This window comes from Salmo salar, chromosome 02, assembly GCF_965601325.2.
Source record: "Salmo salar chromosome 02, fSalSal1, whole genome shotgun sequence".
Classification (NCBI taxonomy): domain Eukaryota; kingdom Metazoa; phylum Chordata; class Actinopteri; order Salmoniformes; family Salmonidae; genus Salmo; species Salmo salar.
Window position 1 is genome coordinate 8,670,060 of NC_138292.1, and position 12,658 is coordinate 8,682,717.

Sequence of the window (12,658 nt, forward strand, 5' to 3'; positions counted from 1 at the left end):
AGAGAGGTAACATAGTTAGAGAGAGGTAACATAGAGAGAGGTAACATAGATAGAGAGAGGTAACATAGTTAGAGAGAGGTAACATAGATAGAGAGAGGTAACATAGATAGAGAGAGGTAACATAGTTAGAGAGAGGTAACATAGTTAGAGAGAGGTAACATAGTTAGAGGTAACATAGATAGAGAGAGGTAACATAGATAGAGAGAGGTAACATAGATAGAGGTAACATAGATAGAGAGAGGTAACATAGATAGAGAGAGGTAACATAGTTAGAGAGAGGTAACATAGTTAGAGAGAGGTAACATAGATAGAGAGAGGTAACATAGTTAGAGAGAGGTAACATAGATAGAGAGGTAACATAGTTAGAGAGAGGTAACATAGTTAGAGAGAGGTAACATAGTTAGAGAGAGGTAACATAGAGAGAGGTAACATAGTTAGAGAGAGGTAACATAGTTAGAGAGAGGTAACATAGAGAGAGGTAACATAGTTAGAGAGAGGTAACATAGTTAGAGAGAGGTAACATAGTTAGAGAGAGGTAACATAGTTAGAGAGAGGTAACATAGTTAGAGAGAGGTAACATAGTTAGAGACAGGTAACATAGAGAGAGAGAGGTAACATAGATAGAGAGAGGTAACATAGATAGAGAGAGGTAACATAGTTAGAGAGAGGTAACATAGAGAGAGAGAGGTAACATAGATAGAGGTAACATAGTTAGAGAGAGTTAACATAGAGGTAACATAGATAGAGAGAGGTAACATAGTTAGAGGTAACATAGATAGAGAGAGGTAACATAGTTAGAGGTAACATAGATAGAGAGAGGTAACATAGTTAGAGAGAGGTAACATAGATAGATAGAGAGAGGTAACATAGTTAGAGAGAGGTAACATAGTTAGAGAGAGGTAACATAGATAGAGAGAGGTAACATAGTTAGAGAGAGGTAACATAGTTAGAGAGAGGTAACATAGTTAGAGAGAGGTAACATAGTTAGAGAGAGGTAACATAGTTAGAGAGAGGTAACATAGATATAGAGAGGTAACATAGTTAGAGGTAACATAGTTAGAGAGAGGTAACATAGATAGAGGTAACATAGTTAGAGAGAGGTAACATAGATAGAGAGAGGTAACATAGTTAGAGGTAACATAGTTAGAGAGAGGTAACATAGATAGAGGTAACATAGATAGAGAGAGGTAACATAGTTAGAGAGAGGTAACATAGATAGATAGAGAGAGGTAACATAGTTAGAGAGAGGTAACATAGTTAGAGAGAGGTAACATAGTTAGAGAGAGGTAACATAGATAGAGAGAGGTAACATAGTTAGAGAGAGGTAACATAGTTAGAGAGAGGTAACATAGTTAGAGAGAGGTAACATAGTTAGAGAGAGGTAACATAGATAGAGAGAGGTAACATAGATAGAGAGAGGTAACATAGATAGAGGTAACATAGATAGAGAGAGGTAACATAGTTAGAGAGAGGTAACATAGATAGAGGTAACATAGTTAGAGAGAGGTAACATAGAGAGAGGTAACATAGATAGAGAGAGGTAACATAGATAGAGAGAGGTAACATAGATAGAGGTAACATAGTTAGAGAGAGGTAACATAGTTAGAGAGAGGTAACATAGTTAGAGAGAGGTAACATAGTTAGAGAGAGGTAACATAGTTAGAGAGAGGTAACATAGTTAGAGAGAGGTAACATAGATATAGAGAGGTAACATAGTTAGAGGTAACATAGTTAGAGAGAGGTAACATAGATAGAGGTAACATAGTTAGAGAGAGGTAACATAGATAGATAGAGAGAGGTAACATAGTTAGAGAGAGGTAACATAGTTAGAGAGAGGTAACATAGTTAGAGAGAGGTAACATAGATAGAGAGAGGTAACATAGTTAGAGAGAGGTAACATAGTTAGAGAGAGGTAACATAGTTAGAGAGAGGTAACATAGATAGAGAGAGGTAACATAGATAGAGAGAGGTAACATAGATAGAGAGAGGTAACATAGATAGAGGTAACATAGATAGAGAGAGGTAACATAGTTAGAGAGAGGTAACATAGATAGAGGTAACATAGTTAGAGAGAGGTAACATAGAGAGAGGTAACATAGATAGAGAGAGGTAACATAGATAGAGGTAACATAGTTAGAGAGAGGTAACATTGTTAGAGAGAGGTAACATAGTTAGAGAGAGATAACATAGATAGACAGAGGTAACATATTTAGAGAGAGGTAACATAGTTAGAGAGAGGTAACATAGAGAGAGAGGTAACATAGATAGAGGTAACATAGTTAGAGAGAGGTAACATAGATAGAGGTAACATAGATAGAGAGAGGTAACATAGTTAGAGAGAGGTAACATAGAGAGAGGTAACATAGTTAGAGAGAGGTAACATAGTTAGAGAGAGGTAACATAGATAGAGAGAGGTAACATAGTTAGAGAGAGGTAACATAGTTAGAGAGAGGTAACATAGTTAGAGAGAGGTAACATAGATAGAGAGAGGTAACATAGATAGAGAGAGGTAACATAGTTAGAGAGAGGTAACATAGTTAGAGAGAGGTAACATAGTTAGAGAGAGGTAACATAGATAGAGAGAGAAACATAGTTAGAGAGAGGTAACATAGTTAGAGAGAGGTAACATAGTTAGAGAGAGGTAACATAGTTAGAGGTAACATAGATAGAGAGAGGTAACATAGATAGAGAGAGGTAACATAGATAGAGGTAACATAGATAGAGAGAGGTAACATAGTTAGAGGTAACATAGTTAGAGAGAGGTAACATAGATAGAGAGAGAAACATAGTTAGAGAGAGGTAACATAGTTAGAGAGAGGTAACATAGTTAGAGAGAGGTAACATAGTTAGAGAGAGGTAACATAGTTAGAGGTAACATAGATAGAGAGAGGTAACATAGATAGAGAGAGGTAACATAGATAGAGGTAACATAGATAGAGAGAGGTAACATAGTTAGAGAGAGGTAACATAGATAGAGGTAACATAGTTAGAGAGAGGTAACATAGATAGAGAGAGGTAACATAGTTAGAGAGAGGTAACATAGTTAGAGAGAGGTAACATAGTTAGAGAGAGGTAACATAGAGAGAGGTAACATAGATAGAGTTAACATAGTTAGAGAGAGGTAACATAGAGAGAGGTAACATAGATAGAGAGAGGTAACATAGTTAGAGAGAGGTAACATAGAGAGAGGTAACATAGTTAGAGAGAGGTAACATAGATAGAGAGAGGTAACATAGAGAGAGGTAACATAGATAGAGAGAGGTAACATAGATAGAGAGAGGTAACATAGATAGAGAGAGGTAACATAGTTAGAGAGAGGTAACATAGATAGAGGTAACATAGATAGAGAGAGGTAACATAGATAGAGAGAGGTAACATAGTTAGAGAGAGGTAACATAGAGAGAGGTAACATAGATAGAGAGAGGTAACATAGATAGAGGTAACATTTAACAGTCTGTTCAATTGTTTTAATGCTAACCATGGTACCTCTCTCTTTCTCTATCTCTCCCCCCGTTTCTCTCTCTCTCTCTCTCTCTCTCTCTCTCTCTCTCTCTCTCTCTCTCTCTCTCTCTCTATGATGGTGTTGTTGATGGACCCCTGGGTTTTCTCTCTCTCCTCCGTCCTCCCATCCTGAATCTGTTCATCATGGTTCCATCTGCCTCTCTACCTCCAGGAAACAACCCAAGGTACAGTATGACATGTAGTTAATCTGTCTAAGGTACAGTATGACATGTAGTTAATCTGTCTAAGGTACAGGATGACATGTAGTTAATCTGTCTAAGGTACAGTATGACATGTAGTTAATCTGTCTAAGGTACAGTATGACATGTAGTTAATCTGTCTAAGGTACAGTATGACATGTAGTTAATCTGTCTAAGGTACAGTATGACATGTAGTTAATCTGTCTAAGGTACAGTATGACATGTAGTTAATCTGTCTAAGGTACAGGATGACATGTAGTTAATCTGTCTAAGGTACAGTATGACATGTAGTTAATCTGTCTAAGGTACAGTATGACATGTAGTTAATCTGTCTAAGGTACAGTATGACATGTAGTTAATCTGTCTAAGGTACAGATGACATGTAGTTAATCTGTCTAAGGTACAGTATGACATGTAGTTAATCTGTCTAAGGTACAGTATGACATGTAGTTAATCTGTCTAAAGTACAGTATGACATGTAGTTAATCTGTCTAAGGTACAGTATGACATGTAGTTAATCTGTCTAAGGTACAGGATGACATGTAGTTAATCTGTCTAAGGTACAGTATGACATGTAGTTAATCTAAGGTACAGTATGACATGTAGTTAATCTAAGGTACATTATGACATGTAGTTAATCTGTCTAAGGTACAGTATGACATGTAGTTAATCTGTCTAAGGTACAGTATGACATGTAGTTAATCTGTCTAAAGTACAGTATGACATGTAGTTAATCTGTCTAAGGTACAGTATGACATGTAGTTAATCTGTCTAAGGTACGGTATGACATGTAGTTAATCTGTCTAAGGTACAGTATGACATGTAGTTAATCTGTCTAAGGTACAGTATGACATGTAGTTAATCTGTCTAAGGTACAGTATGACATGTAGTTAATCTGTCTAAGGTACAGTATGACATGTAGTTAATCTGTCTAAGGTACAGTATGACATGTAGTTAATCTGTCTAAGGTACAGGATGACATGTAGTTAATCTGTCTAAGGTACAGTATGACATGTAGTTAATCTGTCTAAGGTACAGTATGACATGTAGTTAATCTGTCTAAGGTACAGTATGACATGTAGTTAATCTGTCTAAGGTACAGTATGACATGTAGTTAATCTGTCTAAGGTACAGGATGACATGTAGTTAATCTGTCTAAGGTACAGTATGACATGTAGTTAATCTGTCTAAGGTACAGTATGACATGTAGTTAATCTGTCTAAGGTACAGGATGACATGTAGTTAATCTGTCTAAGGTACAGTATGGACATGTAGTTAATCTGTCTAAGGTACAGTATGACATGTAGTTAATCTGTCTAAGATGACATGTTGTTAATCTGTCTAAAGTACAGGATGACATGTAGTTAATCTGTCTAAGGTACAGTATGACATGTAGTTAATCTGTCTAAAGTACAGTATGACATGTAGTTAATCTGTCTAAGGTACAGTATGACATGTAGTTAATCTGTCTAAGGTACAGTATGACATGTAGTTAATCTGTCTAAGGTACAGTATGACATGTAGTTAATCTGTCTAAGGTACAGGATGACATGTAGTTAATCTGTCTAAGGTACAGTATGACATGTAGTTAATCTGTCTAAGGTACAGTATGACATGTAGTTAATCTGTCTAAGGTACAGTATGACATGTTGTTAATCTGTCTAAAGTACAGGATGACATTTAGTTAATCTGTCTAAGGTAGGGTACGACATGTAGTTAATCTGTCTAAAGTACAGGATGACATGTAGTTAATCTGTCTAAGGTACAGTATGACATGTAGTTAATCTGTCTATGGTACAGTATGACATGTAGTTAATCTGTCTAAGGTACAGTATGACATGTAGTTAATCTGTCTATGGTACAGTATGACATGTAGTTAATCTGTCTAAGGTACGGGATGACATGTAGTTAATCTGTCTAAGGTACAGTATGACATGTAGTTAATCTGTCTAAGGTACAGTATGACATGTAGTTAATCTGTCTAAGGTACAGTATGACATGTAGTTAATCTAAGGTACAGTATGACATGTAGTTAATCTAAGGTACAGTATGACATGTAGTTAATCTGTCTAAGGTACAGTATGACATGTAGTTAATCTGTCTAAAGTACAGTATGACATGTAGTTAATCTGTCTAAGGTACAGTATGACATGTAGTTAATCTGTCTAAGGTACGGTATGACATGTAGTTAATCTGTCTAAGGTACAGTATGACATGTAGTTAATCTGTCTATGGTACAGTATTCCATGTAGTTAATCTGTCTAAGGTACAGTATGACATGTAGTTAATCTGTCTAAGGTACAGGATGACATGTAGTTAATCTGTCTAAGGTACAGGATGACATGTAGTTAATCTGTCTAAGGTACAGGATGACATGTAGTTAATCTGTCTAAGGTACAGTATGACATGTAGTTAATCTGTCTAAGGTACAGGATGACATGTAGTTAATCTGTCTAAGGTACAGGATGACATGTAGTTAATCTGTCTAAGGTACAGTATGACATGTAGTTAATCTGTCTAAGGTACAGTATGACATGTAGTTAATCTGTCTAAAGTACAGTATGACATGTAGTTAATCTGTCTAAGGTACAGTATGACATGTAGTTAATCTGTCTAAGGTACAGTATGACATGTAGTTAATCTATCTAAGGTACAGTATGACATGTAGTTAATCTGTCTAAGGTACAGGATGACATGTAGTTAATCTGTCTAAGGTACAGTATGACATGTAGTTAATCTGTCTAAGGTACAGTATGACATGTAGTTAATCTGTCTAAGGTACAGTATGACATGTAGTTAATCTATCTAAGGTACAGTATGACATGTAGTTAATCTGTCCAAGGTACAGGATGACATGTAGTGTACAGTATGACATGTAGTTAATCTGTCTAAGGTACAGTATGACATGTAGTTAATCTGTCTAAGGTACAGTATGACATGTAGTTAATCTATCTAAGGTACAGTATGACATGTAGTTAATCTGTCCAAGGTACAGGATGACATGTAGTTGACATGCAGTTAATCTGTCTAAGGTACAGTATGACATGTAGTTAATCTGTCTAAAGTACAGTATGACATGTAGTTAATCTGTCTAAGGTACAGTATGACATGTAGTTAATCTGTCTAAGGTAGGGTACGACATGTAGTTAATCTGTCTAAGGTACAGTATGACATGTAGTTAATCTGTCTAAGGTACAGGATGACATGTAGTTAATCTGTCTAAGGTAGGGTACGACATGTAGTTAATCTAAGGTACAGTATGACATGTAGTTAATCTGTCTAAGGTACAGTATGACATGTAGTTAATCTGTCTAAGGTACAGTATGACATGCAGTTGATCTGTCTAAGGTACAGTATGACATGTAGTTAATCTGTCTAAAGTACAGTATGACATGTAGTTAATCTGTCTAAGGTAGGGTACGACATGTAGTTAATCTAAGGTACAGTATGACATGTAGTTAATCTGTCTAAGGTACAGTATGACATGTAGTTAATCTGTCTAAGGTAGGGTACGACATGTAGTTAATCTGTCTAAGGTACAGTATGACATGTAGTTAATCTGTCTAAGGTACAGTATGACATGTAGTTAATCTGTCTAAGGTACAGTATGACATGTAGTTAATCTGTCTAAGGTACAGTATGACATGTAGTTAATCTGTCTAAGGTACAGTATGACATGTTGTTAATCTGTCTAAAGTACAGGATGACATGTAGTTAATCTGTCTAAGGTACAGTATGACATGCAGTTGATCTGTCTAAAGTACAGTATGACATGTAGTTAATCTGTCTAAGGTACAGTCAGTATGACATGTAGTTAATCTGTCTAAGGTACAGGATGACATGTAGTTCATCTGTCTAAGGTACAGGATGACATGTAGTTAATCTGTCTAAGGTACAGGATGACATGTAGTTAATCTGTCTAAGGTACAGTATGACATGTAGTTAATCTGTCTAAGGTACAGGATGACATGTAGTTAATCTGTCTAAGGTACAGGATGACATGTAGTTAATCTGTCTAAGGTACAGTATGACATGTAGTTAATCTGTCTAAGGTACAGGATGACATGTAGTTAATCTGTCTAAGGTACAGTATGACATGTAGTTAATCTGTCTAAGGTACAGTATGACATGTAGTTAATCTGTATAAGGTACAGGATGACATGTAGTTAATCTGTCTAAGGTACAGGATGACATGTAGTTAATCTGTCTAAGGTACAGTATGACATGTAGTTAATCTGTCTAAAGTACAGGATGACATGTAGTTAATCTGTCTAAGGTAGGGTACGACATGTAGTTAATCTAAGGTACAGTATGACATGTAGTTAATCTGTCTAAGGTACAGTATGACATGTAGTTAATCTGTCTAAGGTAGGGTACGACATGTAGTTAATCTGTCTAAGGTACAGTATGACATGTAGTTAATCTGTCTAAGGTACAGGATGACATGTAGTTAATCTGTCTAAGGTACAGTATGACATGTAGTTAATCTGTCTAAGGTACAGGATGACATGTAGTTAATCTGTCTAAGGTACAGTATGACATGTAGTTAATCTGTCTAAGGTACAGTATGACATGTAGTTAATCTGTCTAAGGTACAGTATGACTGTCTAAGGTACAGTATGACATGTAGTTAATCTGTCTAAAGTACAGTATGACATGTAGTTAATCTGTCTAAGGTACAGTATGACATGTAGTTAATCTGTCTAAGGTAGGGTACGACATGTAGTTAATCTGTCTAAGGTACAGTATGACATGTAGTTAATCTGTCTAAGGTACAGGATGACATGTAGTTAATCTGTCTAAGGTAGGGTACGACATGTAGTTAATCTAAGGTACAGTATGACATGTAGTTAATCTGTCTAAGGTACAGTATTCCATGTAGTTAATCTGTCTAAGGTACAGTATGACATGTAGTTAATCTGTCTAAAGTACAGTATGACATGTAGTTAATCTGTCTAAGGTACAGTATGACATGTAGTTAATCTGTCTAAGGTACAGGATGACATGTAGTTAATCTGTCTAAGGTACAGTATGACATGTAGTTAATCTGTCTAAGGTACAGGATGACATGTAGTTAATCTGTCTAAGGTACAGTATGACATGTAGTTAATCTAAGGTACAGTATGACATGTAGTTAATCTAAGGTACATTATGACATGTAGTTAATCTGTCTAAAGTACAGTATGACATGTAGTTAATCTGTCTAAGGTACAGTATGACATGTAGTTAATCTGTCTAAAGTACAGTATGACATGTAGTTAATCTGTCTAAGGTACAGTATGACATGTAGTTAATCTGTCTAAGGTACGGTATGACATGTAGTTAATCTGTCTAAGGTACAGTATGACATGTAGTTAATCTGTCTAAGGTACAGTATTCCATGTAGTTAATCTGTCTAAGGTACAGTATGACATGTAGTTAATCTGTCTAAGGTACAGGATGACATGTAGTTCATCTGTCTAAGGTACAGGATGACATGTAGTTAATCTGTCTAAGGTACAGGATGACATGTAGTTAATCTGTCTAAGGTACAGTATGACATGTAGTTAATCTGTCTAAGGTACAGGATGACATGTAGTTAATCTGTCTAAGGTACAGGATTGTAGTTAATCTGTCTAAGGTACAGTATGACATGTAGTTAATCTGTCTAAGGTACAGTATGACATGCAGTTGATCTGTCTAAGGTACAGTATGACATGTAGTTAATCTGTCTAAAGTACAGTATGACATGCAGTTAATCTGTCTAAGGTACAGTATGACATGTAGTTAATCTGTCTAAAGTACAGTATGACATGTAGTTAATCTGTCTAAGGTACAGTATGACATGTAGTTAATCTGTCTAAGGTAGGGTACGACATGTAGTTAATCTGTCTAAGGTACAGTATGACATGTAGTTAATCTGTCTAAGGTACAGGATGACATGTAGTTAATCTGTCTAAGGTAGGGTACGACATGTAGTTAATCTAAGGTACAGTATGACATGTAGTTAATCTGTCTAAGGTACAGTATGACATGTAGTTAATCTGTCTAAGGTACAGTATGACATGCAGTTAATCTGTCTAAGGTACACTATGACATGTAGTTAATCTGTCTAAAGTACAGTATGACATGTAGTTAATCTGTCTAAGGTAGGGTACGACATGTAGTTAATCTGTCTAAGGTACAGTATGACATGTAGTTGATCTGTCTAAGGTACAGTATGACATGTAGTTAATCTGTCTAAAGTACAGTATGACATGTAGTTAATCTGTCTAAGGTAGGGTACGACATGTAGTTAATCTAAGGTACAGTATGACATGTAGTTAATCTGTCTAAGGTACAGTATGACATGTAGTTAATCTGTCTAAGGTAGGGTACGACATGTAGTTAATCTGTCTAAGGTACAGTATGACATGTAGTTAATCTGTCTAAGGTACAGGATGACATGTAGTTAATCTGTCTAAGGTACAGTATGACATGTAGTTAATCTAAGGTACAGTATGACATGTAGTTAATCTAAGGTACATTATGACATGTAGTTAATCTGTCTAAAGTACAGTATGACATGTAGTTAATCTGTCTAAGGTACAGTATGACATGTAGTTAATCTGTCTAAAGTACAGTATGACATGTAGTTAATCTGTCTAAGGTACAGTATGACATGTAGTTAATCTGTCTAAGGTACGGTATGACATGTAGTTAATCTGTCTAAGGTACAGTATGACATGTAGTTAATCTGTCTAAGGTACAGTATTCCATGTAGTTAATCTGTCTAAGGTACAGTATGACATGTAGTTAATCTGTCTAAGGTACAGGATGACATGTAGTTCATCTGTCTAAGGTACAGGATGACATGTAGTTAATCTGTCTAAGGTACAGGATGACATGTAGTTAATCTGTCTAAGGTACAGTATGACATGTAGTTAATCTGTCTAAGGTACAGGATGACATGTAGTTAATCTGTCTAAGGTACAGGATGACATGTAGTTAATCTGTCTAAGGTACAGTATGACATGTAGTTAATCTGTCTAAGGTACAGGATGACATGTAGTTAATCTGTCTAAGGTACAGTATGACATGTAGTTAATCTGTCTAAGGTACAGTATGACATGTAGTTAATCTGTCTAAGGTACAGTATGACATGTAGTTAATCTGTCTAAGGTACAGTATGACATGTAGTTAATCTGTCTAAGGTACAGTATGACATGTAGTTAATCTGTCTAAAGTACAGTATGACATGTAGTTAATCTGTCTAAGGTACAGTATGACATGTAGTTAAGGCGCGGTTCTGTCTAAGGTACAGTATGACATGTAGTTAATCTGTCTAAGGTACAGGATGACATGTAGTTAACGTCTAAGGTCGTGACAGGTACGCTAAGGTACAGGATGACATGTAGTTAATCTGTCTAAGGTACAGTATGACATGTAGTTAATCTGTCTAAGGTACAGTATGACATGTAGTTAATCTGTCTAGGACAGTACAGTATGACATGTAGTTAATCTGTCTAAGGTACAGTATGACATGTAGTTAATCTGTCTAAGGTACAGTATGACATGTAGTTAATCTGTCTAAAGTACAGTATGACATGTAGTTAATCTGTCTAAGGTAGGGTACGACATGTAGTTAATCTAAGGTACAGTATGACATGTAGTTAATCTGTCTAATGTACAGTATGACATGTAGTTAATCTGTCTAAGGTAGGGTACGACATGTAGTTAATCTGTCTAAGGTACAGTATGACATGTAGTTAATCTGTCTAAGGTACAGGATGACATGTAGTTAATCTGTCTAAGGTACAGGATGACATGTAGTTAATCTGTCTAAGGTACAGTATGACATGTAGTTAATCTGTCTAAGGTACAGTATGACATGTAGTTAATCTGTCTAAGGTACAGGATGACATGTAGTTAATCTGTCTAAGGTACAGGATGACATGTAGTTAATCTGTCTAAGGTACAGGATGACATGTAGTTAATCTGTCTAAAGTACAGTATGACATGTAGTTAATCTGTCTAAGGTACAGTATGACATGTAGTTAATCTGTCTAAGGTACAGTATGACATGTAGTTAATCTGTCTAAGGTACAGTATGACATGTAGTTAATCTGTCTAAGGTACAGTATGACATGTAGTTAATCTGTCTAAGGTACAGTATGACATGTAGTTAATCTGTCTAAGGTACAGGAAGACATGTAGTTAATCTGTCTAAGGTACAGTATGACATGTAGTTAATCTGTCTAAGGTACAGGATGACATGTAGTTAATCTGTCTAAGGTACAGGATGACATGTAGTTAATCTGTCTAAAGTACAGGATGACATGTAGTTAATCTGTCTAAGGTACAGTATTCCATGTAGTTAATCTGTCTAAGGTACAGGATGACATGTAGTTAATCTGTCTAAGGTGCAGGATGACATGTAGTTAATCTGTCTAAGGTACAGTATGACATGTAGTTGACATGTAGTTAATCTGTCTAAGGTAGGGTACGACATGTAGTTAATCTGTCTAAGGTACAGGATGACATGTAGTTAATCTGTCTAAGGTACAGGATGACATGTAGTTAATCTGTCTAAGGTACAGGATGACATGTAGTTAATCTGTCTAAGGTACAGTATGACATGTAGTTAATCTGTCTAAGGTACAGTATGACATGTAGTTAATCTGTCTAAGGTACAGGATGACATGTAGTTAATCTGTCTAAGGTACAGGATGACATGTAGTTAATCTGTCTAAGGTACAGTATGACATGTAGTTAATCTGTCTAAAGTAGGGTACGACATGTAGTTAATCTGTCTAAGGTACAGTATGACATGTAGTTAATCTGTCTAAAGTACAGGATGACATGTAGTTAATCTGTCTAAGGTACAGTATGACATGTAGTTAATCTGTCTAAGGTACAGTATGACATGTAGTTAATCTGTCTAAGGTACAGGATGACATGTAGTTAATCTGTCTAAGGTACAGTATGACATGTAGTTA

General features: G+C 35.9%; 1 protein-coding gene across 1 annotated transcript in view; it reads left to right on the forward strand.

Annotated features, from left to right (window-relative positions):
* The window catches only part of LOC106596042 (kinesin-like protein KIF13A), a 294,942-nt gene that overhangs the window by 70,958 nt on the left and 211,326 nt on the right, over nt 1-12,658 (forward strand). The window contains exon 3 of the mRNA XM_082959594.1: nt 3,674-3,686. Within this exon, the coding sequence (XP_082815720.1) occupies nt 3,674-3,686 (13 nt within the window). The remainder of the gene's footprint in view (nt 1-3,673; nt 3,687-12,658) is intronic.